Source organism: Syngnathus scovelli, chromosome 9 (genome assembly GCF_024217435.2).
Source record: "Syngnathus scovelli strain Florida chromosome 9, RoL_Ssco_1.2, whole genome shotgun sequence".
Classification (NCBI taxonomy): domain Eukaryota; kingdom Metazoa; phylum Chordata; class Actinopteri; order Syngnathiformes; family Syngnathidae; genus Syngnathus; species Syngnathus scovelli.
Window position 1 is genome coordinate 82,123 of NC_090855.1, and position 14,847 is coordinate 96,969.

A 14,847-nucleotide genomic window follows, 5' to 3' on the forward strand; every position below is an offset into this window, starting at 1 on the left:
GTTCAAAATTGTGTGTTGCACTGTGCATAAACACTTCAGCCTTAAAGTTAAATGTTAGCCCCTGCTGGATAATACATATCTTTTTTTGGTGACTGCTGTTCGTCTTCCCGCTGCGCCTCCAGTGTTTGGCCAGTGCCACAAATTGAAAAGAAGACCAAAAAAAGGACTTGAACACCTGGTTCTTGGTTACAAATAACATCTCGTTGGGAAACGTTAACACGCCACTGTATCAAATTGAAACGTGGACATTTGCAGAAATACGTAAACGAACATGACCCTGGGACAGTCGTGGCGCAAGTTTCACCACCTGGCTCGGGCACCCCCGCCCGCAAACATTTGCGCCATTGAACGAACCCTGACGAGACGGCAACATTTGACGCTTTGGAAAACACAATTGTTCGCAGCTCAGTGGGCTAGGGACTTGAAAATGTGTGCACGTGGAAGTGAGCAATATGCAATGTTGAAAGGTCACTGCGAAGCAAATCATTCACAGCCACCTCCTCCGAATTGGCTCCATCGTTGCACCTGCCGTGCATGCTTTGGGCATGCGGGAAGAAAGCGGAGTACCCGAAGAAAAGCCGAGCAAGCGCGGGGCCAGAATGGCAACCGCTCGGTAATCCGCCCGCTACCAACCGTGACAGACAGACATTATTTGATGCGGCGAGACGGCGCTGCTTACCGACACACGCGGGCACCGTGCCGTTCCACTGGGCCAGCGCGTTGGGCACAGCCTCGCACTTGATGGCAGTGGCGCCGTGCAGCGTATAGCCCGGGTTGCATTCAAACAGCACCACCATACCGGTGCCGAAATCGTTGCCGACGCGCTTCCCGAAACGGGGCTCGGGAACTGAGCTACACTGAGAGGAACTTGTCCTGGGGACGGCTAGAAAGAGGGAGGGAGAGAGGGAGGGAGGGAGGGAGGGAGGGAGGGAGGGAGGCAGAGATGGAGCAGAGCAAAATAGTGGCAGGTGGGAGCATGTGCGAAAGAGAGACAATGGCAGAGGGGAAGGGTTAGAACATGGCGAGTCCCTTCTCGTGCCATGCATGCACCATTGTTTTCTGCTCTGCCTGAATAAGCAGCCTGACTGCAAATCGTCCTGCTATGTGCCGCTAGGCTGCACACAATCGTGGAATGAGTGCCCGCCTGCCTGCCTGCCTGCCTGCTTTAGTACACACTCGCTCGCACGCACGCACGCAATCATCTGCCATAGCAATTAGCCTCATTGAACCTTCAGGCTCAATCAAGGCAGCTCATATCAAAACTTACCTTGGTAAACAAAATGAAAGCCTTTTGCCGTGTCAATTCCGTTGGAGCTGAACTTCAGGGTTACCTTGTTCCCCGAGCTCAAAGGGAGCGTCTCCCCTGAAACGGAAAAGCCAATGACACCTCACAAACACACAGATACACACACAAGCACAATACTTACAAATTGTATTTTTTTTTTTTTTACCTGAATGGGATCCATAAATCGATGAGAGAAGCGATGAATCCGTTGAGGATCCGTCATAGATCTCAACAACATCACTGGCTAGTGTATGAAACACCACAAACTGCCCAAACAATACTGCAAGCAAAAGAAGAAAAACAAATAAGAATTCCATACCAAGTAAAATGACTGAGGTTTTACATTGAAGTACGTCATACATGAAGTAAATGTGTGTGTGTGTGTGTGTGTGGGGGGGATTATTTACTATACATCCCTTAAACAAGGAGACTCAAGTGAAGTCAAGAGATTTTTCTGCCAAATAACATTGAGAGAAATACAAGTGCTTACCAAAGTCGCCTGGGACAAAGATGTCATAGACGCAGCTCTGTCCTCTGGTGTAATTATGCGGATAATTTGGGGACAGCACCGTGCCCTCTGAACCGGTGAAGTGGCCGCCGCAGGGAGCTGAAGTGACAGGAAAACAAGCAAGAGAGAAACACTTTGCAAATGGACCATTTTCAACACCTAGGGAAATAAAGCAATACTCAGCAAACGCACACACATTAGCATTTTGATCACCAAATGACAACACAGCGTAGTAGTGAGATGCCAAAATCATTTTTCATTGGAGAGACTCTTTGGGGCCACTGTGAGCTCTGAATAGACAGGTGAGCAGCTCTGCTGGCAAGTGCTTCAGTCTTCCAAATAATATTTCAAAATGGAATACATTCAGCGTGGCTGCTTAGACCAAACAGTCATGACTTTTCCCAAAAGCTTTCTGATTGGGCCAAAAGTCAAATCCAGAGACGAGTCAAGCTTTGTACATACGTATATTGTCTGTAAGGAAGGGCAGCCAAGCGAGGGAGGGGATGGGGATGGGGACATTTGCAGTGGCCGCATTTCGGCGGCTGAATTGTTGAAGCAAGTGTTTGCGCCACATTGACATTGACGTGTCCCTTTCAAGCAGTTCCCCTCTCAAGTGCTCTCGAGAGCCACTCAGATCGTTGTCTTTCAAATCCTGCGCAAACTTTCGATGACAATTTATTGGCAAGTTATGAAAAGTCACTGCAAATTAAGGGCAATTCATAAAATACGCCTATTTTTGTCCCAAGCAAACAATCCATCCATACATTGACTGCATGGCTTTCCCGCTCCCGCATTCCAAAATGGTGTGTTTCAACCAGAGACTATTTGCTTTGCCTTTGACCGCCCTCGCGCGACCCTCTCCCACGGCTTCCGTGCTCTTTACGCATCTCGTCGTCACGCCGCAGAGCATTTACTGGCGCTCGGCAGCTCCGCCTCGCTAGCTCTCACCTTGACAAGTCGGCTTGCTTCGATCCCATTCCGGTCTCTTGCTGTCGCCCATGACGCAGGTCAAAGTGGAGTAGCCTTCCAAGAGGTATCCGGGCTCACAATGAAACGTAACCATGGATCCCAGCTTGTAATCGGTGCCCATTTTGGTGCCGTTCATCACATTGCCCGGATCAAAACAGGCCTCCCGCAGTTTGGCTGCCAATCACAAGACGAGGTTCACAAGAGGACTGCTGTGCCAGCCAGTAAACCCAAGGCGTTTCCAGTAAACACAAGACGTTTGCAGCGCGCACACATTACTGCTACGTATCGCCAGGGACTCTTTCGGTCAACTCGTGAAACATCAAGAGTTGTAAATAATAAGTGCAGTCTTGGAAAAACAAAACAAAACATCCATCCATCCCATCCATCCATCCCATCCATCCATCCATCCATCCATCCATCCATCCATCCATCCATCCATCCATCCATCCATCCATCCATCCATCCATCCATCCATCCATCCATCCACCCACCCATCCATCCAGTATCTTGTCAACCTCAAACATGCACTAAATAGCGCACGTGCAGAGCATCTCCACTGTACCTTTGTACTCCAAATGAAAGCCGGTGTAGCTCACAGAGCCGTCGCTACGAAACGCCAGGAACATGAAGTTGGAGGAGCTCTCGATCTTCTCGGGCAGTTTGCTATCCTGAAAAGTGCCAATCAGACGAGCGCTGCTCTCTGGCCCGTCGTAGATGTACAAGAAATCGTAGTTGGGCTCGATGCTGAAGCTGCAAGACAATCGGACCCGATGGGATCAAACGTCAATACACGGGCTCTGTCCAATGCAACTTGCTGAAAAAGAATAAGTCCCAATTGTTGCGACTAGGTGGCGCAAAATCTTCCCAGTGCCAAAAGATCCTTTCGTATCACGGCTTAATATAGGCAGATCGAATCACAGCAAAAAAGGAGAAGCAAAAAGAAAGAAATGAATGGAAATGGCAATGGCTGAGCGCTAATTGCATTCGGGTCCAACCGTTTAAAATGGATGCCTCAATCCTTTCATTTGGCAATCCCAGGTCACAAAGCGGACAAATGTTTCAGGTTTATTTTGTAAGGCAAAAGGAAGAGAAATGAAACATGCGACCGATTCTCATGAAAAATGACTCCAGAGTGAAGTGAAGGACTAGCTCATCTTAGAGCCTGCCAGACTTGCTGCCACGCGCCTAATTTTTTATTAATAATGGAAGGCTTCGGAGTATCATGCAGCATAGTAAATGACTGCCATCCTCTCTGCAAGGCACACGCAAATGAGGTGATTTTCAGCATACGTATATCGGCTTTTGCAGCATCTCTCACGCACCTCTGATGCACGTGTGCTTCTCGTGCCAAAAGAAATTAAAATTCCCTCTTGTCGCTGAGATGAATATACGACGTAGTACCTGATGAAAGCCAAGGAGATGACATAGTCAGAGTGGACAGCGATCAGCCAATCACAGTCTTTACTGTGTGGGTAGGGGTGTGGGTAGTTGGGGGACAGGAGGAATCCAGAAGAGCCAGTCACATTCCCCCCACATGGAGCTGCGGAAGAATAAAGAGCAGAGGCAATAGATTGAACAAATAGAAATGCACTCGAGCAGACACACACTTGCAGCGCTCAAGTCAAACCAGTTCTCGAGCGCAAATTAGCCCGAGACGTAAATGCGCACAGTGGTGTTGAGTGGATTTGTCCACCTACTAATTAGTACAGCAAAAATGAGATGCTGCCATCAGCCCTCTCTCACTCTGTCACTTTTACTCATCCGTCCGTCCGTCCGTCCGTCCGTCCGTCTCCCTCCCTCCCTCCCTCCCTCCCTCCCTCCCTCCCTCCCTCCCTCCCTCCCTCCCACATTTCTCACCAATGCAGCTCGGCGGGCTGGGTTGCCAGTAGTATCTATTTTCCACTTGGATGCAGGTGATTTTGCTCTCCCCCTGCAATTCATATCCCGAATCACAAGAGAAGGTGACAGAGTCGCCAGGCTCCCGCCCTTCCCCTACACGACTGCCGTTCATGGGAACGCCCGGATCTCTGCAGGCGGTGGCAAGAGAACCTAAGGAAAGAAAGGCACGCAAAAGTAGAGGCGTCGTTAGCATTAGCGTACAAGTTCAAGTTTACTTTATTGTCAAAAATCCTATGTAACAGTGTTAGCACAGAAGTTTGAAATTGCGTTTGACCAGTCTCCAATGTGCAGTTTAACTAAAAACATTTAAACAAGACATTGACATAAATCTCTTTCTTTCTCACACACACATACACACAACACACACACAGCTAACTTACTCATACTGAATTTACAATTCTTTCTCTGACAAACAACCGTTGTGGAGTGAAGAAAAGACTCACTGGAGAAGTCAATGGCAAAGCCAGACTTGGTGATGTAAAAATCCGTTTCAAACTGAATGGTGACCACATTGAGAGTGGAGTGAATTCCCTCGGGCAGCAGCGAGCCGCTCACTTCCTTTAGAGACATTTCATTTTCCGGAGGCCCGTCCCACACCTTCAGAATATCGTGGGACGCCTCCGTGTCGAAAGCCAGAAACTGGAGGCTGCCAGAGGAGAAAGAACCGCGTGGTCGGTCAATTGGTCGGTCGGTGGGCCGGTCAGTCAGGCTGGCTCAAGTCACGCTTGTTGCAACAACTAAAACCAGTGGCCAAATTAGACTCCAGTCAAAAGCAAAATACAACAAATGAAAAAAAAGAATGCAAAGTTGCAGGTGGCAAGCCAATAGCACGGCTGGCTCAACTCTAGCTCCGATAAAAAGCCGAACCTTTTGCTTCAACTTCTTGGCCGCTCGAAAAGTGTCACGTCTGCGCTCCACCTGCACCCTGGCCAGCAGCCGGCCGGCGCCGATCGGCGCCGATCGGCGCTCATTGCCTGCCACCTGTTCCTCATTACTCGCTCATCGGGGCGGGGCGTTGGTCAACCTAAATGGCGCTTTCCACTCGCTCCTTGTCACTTAATAACTGGAGTTACCTGACAATATTTCCAGAGATGACCTCAATGGTCCACGTGCACCTCAGGTTGTTGTCGTAGGGAAAGGGGTAACCGGGTGAAAGGATGCGCCCTGAAGATTTGCCCTTAAAATTGCCACCACACTCCGCTGAATGTGAACGCACACAAAAATATATTGGAGATTTTCTATTTGGTTTTTCTCTCCCCCCCCCCCCCCCCCCCATCCTTCTAGTCATACATCATGTCGGGGCGTCTCTCCACTGCACGCCGCGCGGGAAGGTCGACGGGCTTACCTATACATGATGGTAGAGCGCTGTCCCACGCCCTTCTCTCTCCGGTCATGCACTTGAGCGTTTGACTGCCGTGAAGGGTGTAACCTTGGTCACAGCCGTAGGAGACGGCGCTTCCAGCAAAGTGACCCCGGTCACTGACTTTAAAGCCAAATTGGGGCACGCCGGGTTCGTCGCAATGGGATAGCTCGATACCTGAAGGAACGTGAGAAAAAAAACAACGGCAGTGACACATTTGAATCCATGGCTAATTTGGAGCACAGTTTTTCTTCTGTGTTGTTAATGGCCATTGATTGCCAAGTAATGAGCCATTTTATGATGCTGTAGTAAAGGATAGCTTCTTGAAATTGAATGACGGCTAGAGTGGACTTTTCAAGCCTTAAGCGCGCAAATGGGAGGTGCGGTCTCGTTTCAAGGCGGTGGCGGCGGCGGCGGCAGCAGCAGTAGCAGTAGCAGCAGATTTACAGTCTGGCCTTAACGTGAGCTCTTTGCCCATGCCAGATGTTATGGTAGCATTACAAGTGTCATGCCCAGTAGAGTAAATCAGAAGCGGCTCACATTTAATAAAAACCATGAAGCCAGATTTCATGTTCAGAGGAACAACCAAAGTGGTCATACTATTAACGCCCTCCCTCCCTCCTTCCCCCTTTTCATACATCCGCTTTCCTTGCCATTGGTTCTGCTTGAAAAGACTGCACTTGTGAAAGCCAAAGGGGGAATATTTTTATGCTAGGGTTTTTAAGGCTCCAGCATGATGCCGTTGAGAAACAACGAGACTTTTCCCCCTTTAAATAGCTAGCCAGCCAGCGAGCTGCCATCCTAATGAGCGAAAAGACAATCATAGGAACGGCGAGAATTGCATTGGCTTTTGGAATCCACCACGCTGTGCCAAAATGCTTAAATATTAAAGACGAAGGGCGAGATTGAAACGAAAAGGGCTGTTGCTTTGTTTTTTGCATGCCTTAAAGCAAGGAAATGAAGTGCAACAACTTACTATGGTACTTGAGGCGAAAACCTGCGGCTGTTCCTTCCTGGTCAGAGTAGAATTCCAACCACATGTCATTGGAAGTGGTGCTCAGCGAGAGACCTTGCATGGACGTGCCCGTGAACGTGCTGAGGAGTGCGGCTGCGCCGTCTTTACCATCGTACACCTGCCACCGCGGGCAGAGGAAACACAACCGCCGTTTGTGGCATTCACTCTGGTGGCCACGGCGCAGCAAATCCAATGTCCCAAATTCAACGCAGGACACCACAAGTCCTCTGACTTGATATTGGGGACACATTGGGCTGCTAGAATGCATTTTGTCAAGCAGCATTGCTTTACGTAAGCTCAGAAAACATATCATTGACACGAGAGCCCAGCCAGCCCGCAACAGTGGGACGGATGGCTGACACGCGCTACTGATCACATGCGCGCGCACACACACACACACACACACACGCACACCATTAGACATCTGCACTACAAAGACAGAGCTCCTGCGGAGATAGAGGCAAATCTGCATCACTCATTTGATTCATCTAGTCATGCTAAGGCTTCCGAGGCTGCAAAGTAGCTTCCGCTTTGCACAAAAAGTCTTTAGCCGTTTCCATGGAATAAAAAGTGTACGTATTCATTTTGAAAAGCTGATCTGGCACTTTTTTGGACAAGAGAGCAGCACCTTCTTTACCTTGAGGACGTCACCTTGTGCAAGTTGAAAGGCGACGGCCGTGACGTTGATGCCTTTGCCTTTTTCAACATGAATACTGTACACGCACTCGTGGTTGTTGTCGTACGGCGACGGATAGTTTGGCGACAAAAGAACACCCTCATTTTGCCACACGGTTGATCCACATTCAGCTGAAAACAAACAAACACACAAACGCATAATTAACACACAGAGAGAAAAACGGAGAGTACGGCAACAAGAGTATTCTTAGCGCTAAGCGCCCTTCAGCTCGCTAACGTTTCGAGTGTGAAAGTGGTTGCGATATCGCTTGACAAATGGCCTAACCAAAAAACATCTCCGTACGATGCGCTGCACTTGTAGCTTGGATAGCAATGCAATACCGCATACGTAAATGAATACCTCTCAATCAAAACGATGACTATTATCTTTGTAGCGACAGAGATGATACTACGTGTTGATTCATGCTGTGGATAATTGATCCAAAGATCACATCTGTGCTTCCCTTGGTTTGTAGCAAAACACTTGTGTTTCCTCTTTTTCCAAAAAATGAACCCGTTTTGAAGATCCGTGTTTGCTTCAGTCGCATGGGAGGAATCATGGTGATTTGCTCTGTGCTATAAGAACGTCTCGCATGAGGCTGGAATTGCTCGATTGTGAACAATGACTTTGCTAACTTCAATATTCTGATGTAAGACTTTGAGTGGGATGAGACGCGATAGATGTATGGGGATTTTCCCTTTTGCTACTTCCATTCCAAGCAGCGGTAGCAGCGGCAGCGGCAGCGGCAGCAGCATTTGTGTCCTTCAATCGAACGTGAATATTTCAAAGTAGGAAGCCAATTCAACAAGGAGCGTTCAGAAGAAGCCTCCCCCGTTGTTTACAGCACAGCCGTGCAACATTTCTTTACAAGTTCATTGCAGTCCGTGCACTTGACGGGCGAGCCAAGAATCCGATTTTGCAATCGCATTTCACGCACACTAATTCAGGGCGTGATGAGACAGCAAATGACAAAATGCCTTTGCTATGAAATGTCAGCACACTAGCTCACGAGTCAGCTATTACACGGTGCCTACGGGCTGGATGCTACCGTCGTCTTTGAGGCCCAACGGCTTTTGCTTAATTGCATTTGGCCAAAAGAGACGCACGCTATCAAGTGGAAGACTTTGAATGCAAAGAAGGAAGGGACTGTACCGGAGAGGAAAGAATGACTGCAACGTACCCACACACCTTGGCAGAGGGGCACTCCACATCCGGCGGCCACCTCCCAGGCACGCAATCTCCTTTGCCCCCTGCAGCCGATAGCCGGCGTTGCAATGGAACAAAAGGGTGTCGCCGATGCCAAAGGCGGAGCCCGCGTGGCGGCCGAAGCGAGGTGCCCCGGGGTCCTGACAGGGCTCCAGGTCATACTCTACAAATCAGGACATTGCAAACTCATCAATTGTCGTCCTTTGCTTTGCCGTCCGTCTTCCTAATCCACTCAGTTGGATGGCAAGGGTCATTTGCATAGCTTTGCCATTCGGTTGGCTTCCGCTGCACTCTTGCTGTCATTTGATATCTATGGTGTGGACCGCATGGCAATCAATGTGGCGCATTTCAAAGATCATGAAAGGTTCAACCTTGAGATGCTAAGTCCAGAGCATGTAAGGACAAAGAATTGCACATGCACGCAGACAAAAGAACACACGGTCATTTCATGAAGATCCACAGGTTAGTCTTTGCTCGAGCGAACAGCAGGAAAACATTTGGCCGGAGCAATGAAGCACCCTTGCGCTCGCTCGCTCTCATACCTGAGAAGGAAATGTTGAATCCCTGAAGAGATATGGAGAAGTCTGAAATGAAGCGGAGCTGTGCTTTGAAGTTGCCGTACAGGCCCGCGTTAACCAGAGCCGGCCTCTCCGACCCGGTGAGTCGAGCCAGCGGCTGAGCGAAGCTGCCGTTTTCTGTTATTAGGAGATAGTCGTGGTGATCCTCCAGGTGGAAGGAGTGGAAGGTGAATTGGACACCTTGGAGGGGCAAAGAAGGAAGAGACCCGTCCGTGGCAATGATTTACAAATGCATTGTGCGCTTGCGAGCCAAAGAATCTCTTGCCGCGTGGCTGACCTTTTCCATGGCCGACCTCCACGCTCCACGTGCAGTTGAGGGAGTTTGGATAGAGCTCAGGGTAGCCGGGCGAGAGGATGACGCCGCTCGGCCCTTTGATATCCCCGCCGCAAGATGCTGAAGAGAAGATAATGAATGATAAATGCTGCTTGGGGGAGAGGAAAAGTGTAAATGAAGCAATAAATCCCCTACCTGAAGTGAAAGGAGCAATTTGGATGAATAATGCATTTCAGTCACATCACATCCTACTTTGGATTTTATGACTACCTGTAATTCTGCCAACACACCGTTTTTTTTCCCTCCGGCTTGTTTCAAAGCAACCTCTCTCTAGCCAAACAATAAATCCTACATCTCTATATTTCACCAATGTCACTGAAATGTGGTCAGAAAACAGCATATTGCATTGGCCGTTAACTGACACAAGCGTACTTAGGGGATTCAATCAGTTTCATTGCGCTCATTACTTTCAATGGATTTTCAAGTCTTTCCGTACAAATGAGATTAGCTCAATGCGCCATTTAACTCGAGTCAGTACGGGAAGATCATCCGGTGGCAAGCGCCCAACGGCGCCCGGCTGGCACGGACGGAGACTCTTTAAAAAAGTCACGCTTGCTGTGCATAAAGTCCTAGATGTAGGTACGTACGTATGTATGTGCTGTTATTGTATTTTTATTTTCTAATTCCAATCACATGGCATGGCATGGCAGGGCAGGGCAGGGCAGGGCAGGGCAGGGCAGGGCAGGGCAGGGCAGGGCAGGGCAGGGCCCAGACCTGATTGAACAGCAGTGTAACCATACCATCACAAGTGGGCAGAGGGTGGCTCCAGAAGTGGTTCTTTTCACAAACAAGTGGTTCTTCCAGGCTTAGCCTGTATCCTGGATCACATTGGAAGGATATTGTGGAGCCAATGGACAGGTCATTGCTAAGCCGCACACCGCTGACTGGAATTCCAGGATCCATACACGAGTATGTGTCCACTGTAACAACTGCAAAAAAGTCAGGCACATTAAGACATGTGATAGAATGTTTCAGTCTTCTCAACATCAATAAGGTCATAACACTGAGCAAACGGAGTTGTTGTTGTTGTTGTTTTTAAATGCCACCATTTTTTTCCTTCCTTTCAAAAAACATGACCGGGCGACCCTTTTTTCTGCTTGAAGTCGAAAAATGACGAGCCGTTAACACATTAATATTGAATAGTGTACCAAAAGAATTCAAATGGCAAATAATTAAACGGACAGGGCCGCGTGCGCGCAGTGGCTCCCCTGAACACGTCCTCGATCGTGCGTGGCTAATGCTATTACTATTTTGGTTCACTGTTAAGTAGGCCAGATACTCCGATTGTCTGGCTCGCTATTCCCCCGGCCGGCCGTGCTTCTTTCCACACCATGCTGGTATCGGTAGCAGGAGCGGTTATTGGGAAGCCGTTATTGCTGCTCGCAGTTGAGCGGGTGGCCGCTCAACACCCGCCAATTCAGATCCACTTATTTTCCAAGTCTTTGCTTTTTAAAGGTTACGACAAGCGAGCGACAAACCATAGACATCATGGATGTCAAACTTAAAGCATGTCGCAGACTCCTTTTGACCTATACGTTATGCATTAATAAAAAAATAAATAAATAAAGGATTTTGATGGCACGTGGCCTTTAAGGTATCTCCACTTTCTAAAACTATACTCTCATATTTAAAAATGCATGCTTTTGTGAAAATGTAAAGACTGTAAGAGAGGCACATTGGAAAGTTCATTCTCGTGCCCATGCCGAGCGAGCGTCTCTTGGTCCAAAAAGGGTGGCTACTCTCTACTGAACTGAACTGAACTGAACTGAACTGAAAGTTTGTTTTGGTCAACACGAGATCAGATTTAAGAAGAAAATCATGGCCTGCGCTTTGAACATAGCCTTAGATCCCATCTATCTGACCCCAATATCTCCGAGCTACTGAGATGAAAAGGACATGGAATGGAACGTCATTCTTCTACAGCTCGCTCCATCTTCTGCTTACTGCTTTTATTTTACTTTGAAATCACAGATAAATTCTGTAATCACGACATTGCAAATCAAGATAAGTGGTGTGTCATATCATATGCTACGGCTCCAATTCAGAAATGGTCTCGCAACGTGTCTGTTCTTAGTTTCCAGAGCAAGTTTGTACATCGGATTTTCCACATGAATGAGTCAAGGGTCCCCTCAAAAGATTCACCTCAATTGCAATGGAAGAAACTCATATTACATTCATGTTCACTCTCAACAGCCAGACAGTCTTTGGCTCAAAATAATTGTGACAAACTTGACTCTAGCTCCTTTCCGCTCCCAACCTGATAAAGAGCAAAGATGGACGCACGTGTCACACACTTGCATTCATTTGGCATTCCATACCTGCATGCAAACGCTCTTACCTTCATAGAAGATTTTGAAGCCACTGTTGGATCTACTGTTGTCCGTAGTGAAGAGCAAATACAGGAAGTTGCTGGTACTGAAGAGAAACTGAGGAACCTGGGTTCCATTGAATGATCCAATCAGAGGTGAAAGCAAGTTTGGCCCATCATGCACCTCCAGAAAGTCATAGCTAAGTTCTGTTTGAAACCTGAAAAAGAAACAAACGACCACACACGGTCACCCACTTTTGCCCAATGAATGGCAAGGAATCACGTTTTTCTGGGACCGCTTTTCACCTTTTCCACGGAGCTCGTATCAGAATCAGCTTTATTGGCATGCCAAACAGGGAATTCACATCATATACTATGCATGTATTTACTGGAGTAAAATCACGGAATGAACGTCAACTCATAAGTGCGCTCGGCGGCTTTTGGGCGTAACGACCTGTCAAAGATGATCTTGATGGAATGTCCTGCCTCGGCTTCGATGACCCATTCACAGCTAAGTGAGTCTTTGTAGTAGCTGGGCCATCCCGGAGAGAGGATGACCCCAGACGTGCCTGAGTAGTGACCTCCGCAGGGAGCTGGTTCGGAGGAACAAGAAAAAGACAACGTTGTGTTTTTTGGGGGGGTGGTGAGCGCGGACGGACGGCGGAGGCGTTTTGAATGGTGTACCTTCGCATTTGGGAATGAGGCCGCTCCACATCACCTGGCCTTCCTCCAGATGGCACGTTATGGTGTCGGTGCCTTGCGTCTTGATGAAGCCCTCTTCACAGGCGACAGAAACGGAGCTGCCCAGTTGAAAAGTGTCTCCGAAGCGCCTGGCATTCAGGGGTATGCCGGGGTCAGGGCACTCGTTCTGCCCGAAAGCTTGTAATAAGGACAAAGACAGGACAGGACAGGACAGGACAGGACAGGACAGGACAGGACAGAGCAGAGCAGAGCAGAGCAGAGCAGAGCAGGGTGCTGTGGTGACAAATGGCTCGCTCAGTGTCGACGAGATAAGCTCAACGGATGGATCTGTCTGTAAAACAGCAAGGAACCCAAAAGTGCTTGTTCTCGACAATAGCAGCCGCTAGTCTTGTGTCTTTGCCCGGAGAGAAAAATCTTTGACGCTACCTATTAATGAGGCATAAAAGCTGAGCAGCCAGCGCAGCTTTTTGCCACGTTACTCAAACTCTGGATTCGCACGCCGTAAAAACAGCCTGAAAAAATACACACTCCGTTGAATGTCATAACCTCTATTATATATTAGCGAAAAGCATTTCACTTAACGCTACAGCGGCGGCGTATTTTCCGCCCCATAGGGCGCTTGGGGTTCAAAGGCGCAAAGCAGCGCGTGATATACTCACTGCTATATGTGATGTTGAAGCCTCGCCCTGACATGGAGTGATCAGCTTGAAACTCCAGTTGCAGGATGTTACTGTTGGACGTCAGGTGCGAGGGAACTTCCGCCCCTGAGAAGCGTCCCAAAATAGTGGCTCCCGATTGGTCGCCGTCTTTGACGGTCAGGAAGTCATAGGGTGGTTCGAGGTCAAAGTCATTAAACGCCAGGTGGATTCTGGAGCCGGGCTCGGAGATAATCAACCATACGCAGTTCAGGTTGTTCCCGTAGCCTTCCGGATAATCGGGGGACAGCACGGTCCCCGCGGGAGCCGTGAAGTTGGAAAAACAGGGAACTGATGGGAGAAAGGCCAGCAAACGATTAACAAGTGTGTTAACAGCGACACCACTTCCGGAACATTGAGTGCTGGTTTGCAAAAATCTGAAAACATAGCGGGGGCAAAGGAGTTACGCGGCGGCAGGCCTAGCTAGAATTTGGACAAGAGCGAGCCCATTGGGCGAGGGCACAGGCGAGATTTGGGTCGTGACCATCGGCAGGCATCGTGTCCGCTGGCCCTGTTTTTGAACGAGGCAGCCATTTACCGCCGCCGCCGCCGCCGCCGCACTCCTTTGCAGTCGATGCATTGCTGTTGACATCCTACAAAGCACTGCATTGGCATTTGACTGTATTGCCATGAATCAGCTTGGTGTCATTGTGAACTTTGCAAGCGCCCAAGTAATTGCTTCATTTGTCGACGAGGAACGAAATGCACTCACATATGCAAATGGGAATATTTGCAGACCACTGATTGTTGTTTTGACAGGTGATCATCCTCTCCCCAATGAGCTCAAATCCAAAGCGACACTCAAATCGCAAAACGTCTCCATTTAAGAAGCCGCTTCCCTCTTGGTAGCCGTAGAGCGGTGTGCCCGGATCGCCGCAGCTCTCTTTGTCAATTTCTGTGGGTGAGGGTAGAGGCAGCAAATGGGAGAGAGGACAAACGAAGAAGCTGGAGGCATGTTCGGTATTTCCTATCAACATCCGGGGAAGGGAAGGGAAGGGAAGGGAAGGGAAGGGAAGGGAAGGGAAGGGAAGGGAAGGGAAGGGAAGGGAAGGGAAGGGAAGGGAAGGGAAGGGAAGGGAAGGGAAGGGAAGGGAAGGGAAGGGAAGGGAAGGGAAGGGAAGGGAAGGGAAGGGAAGGGAAGGGAAGGGAAGGGAAGGGAAGGGAAGGGAAGGGAAGGGAAGGGAAGGGAAGGGAAGGGAAGGGAAGGGAAGGGAAGGGAAGGGAAGGGAAGTCGGAGACCGACACCCAAACAGAGTGACAGAGTGACTGCTTTACGGCCAAGCGTACAGAGGGCGGAAGAAACCCCAAACTA

General features: G+C 48.9%; 1 protein-coding gene across 3 annotated transcripts in view; it reads right to left on the reverse strand.

Moving 5' to 3' along the window:
• LOC125975185 (CUB and sushi domain-containing protein 3) overlaps positions 1-14,847 on the reverse strand; it is a 48,304-nt gene that overhangs the window by 18,892 nt on the left and 14,565 nt on the right. For all 3 annotated transcript variants that reach the window (XM_049730403.2, XM_049730402.2, XM_049730401.2), the window contains exons 13-34: positions 14,248-14,430; positions 13,500-13,826; positions 12,823-13,017; positions 12,593-12,731; positions 12,169-12,356; positions 10,571-10,759; positions 9,774-9,890; positions 9,461-9,676; positions 8,893-9,081; positions 7,674-7,843; positions 6,998-7,154; positions 6,007-6,198; positions 5,735-5,861; positions 5,105-5,307; positions 4,620-4,811; positions 4,164-4,302; positions 3,325-3,512; positions 2,742-2,936; positions 1,776-1,892; positions 1,452-1,565; positions 1,268-1,363; positions 680-883 (exon numbers count right to left, since the gene is read on the reverse strand). In XM_049730403.2, coding sequence (XP_049586360.1) covers positions 680-883; positions 1,268-1,363; positions 1,452-1,565; positions 1,776-1,892; positions 2,742-2,936; positions 3,325-3,512; positions 4,164-4,302; positions 4,620-4,811; positions 5,105-5,307; positions 5,735-5,861; positions 6,007-6,198; positions 6,998-7,154; positions 7,674-7,843; positions 8,893-9,081; positions 9,461-9,676; positions 9,774-9,890; positions 10,571-10,759; positions 12,169-12,356; positions 12,593-12,731; positions 12,823-13,017; positions 13,500-13,826; positions 14,248-14,430 — 3,837 coding nt within the window. The remainder of the gene's footprint in view (positions 1-679; positions 884-1,267; positions 1,364-1,451; positions 1,566-1,775; positions 1,893-2,741; positions 2,937-3,324; positions 3,513-4,163; positions 4,303-4,619; positions 4,812-5,104; positions 5,308-5,734; positions 5,862-6,006; positions 6,199-6,997; positions 7,155-7,673; positions 7,844-8,892; positions 9,082-9,460; positions 9,677-9,773; positions 9,891-10,570; positions 10,760-12,168; positions 12,357-12,592; positions 12,732-12,822; positions 13,018-13,499; positions 13,827-14,247; positions 14,431-14,847) is intronic.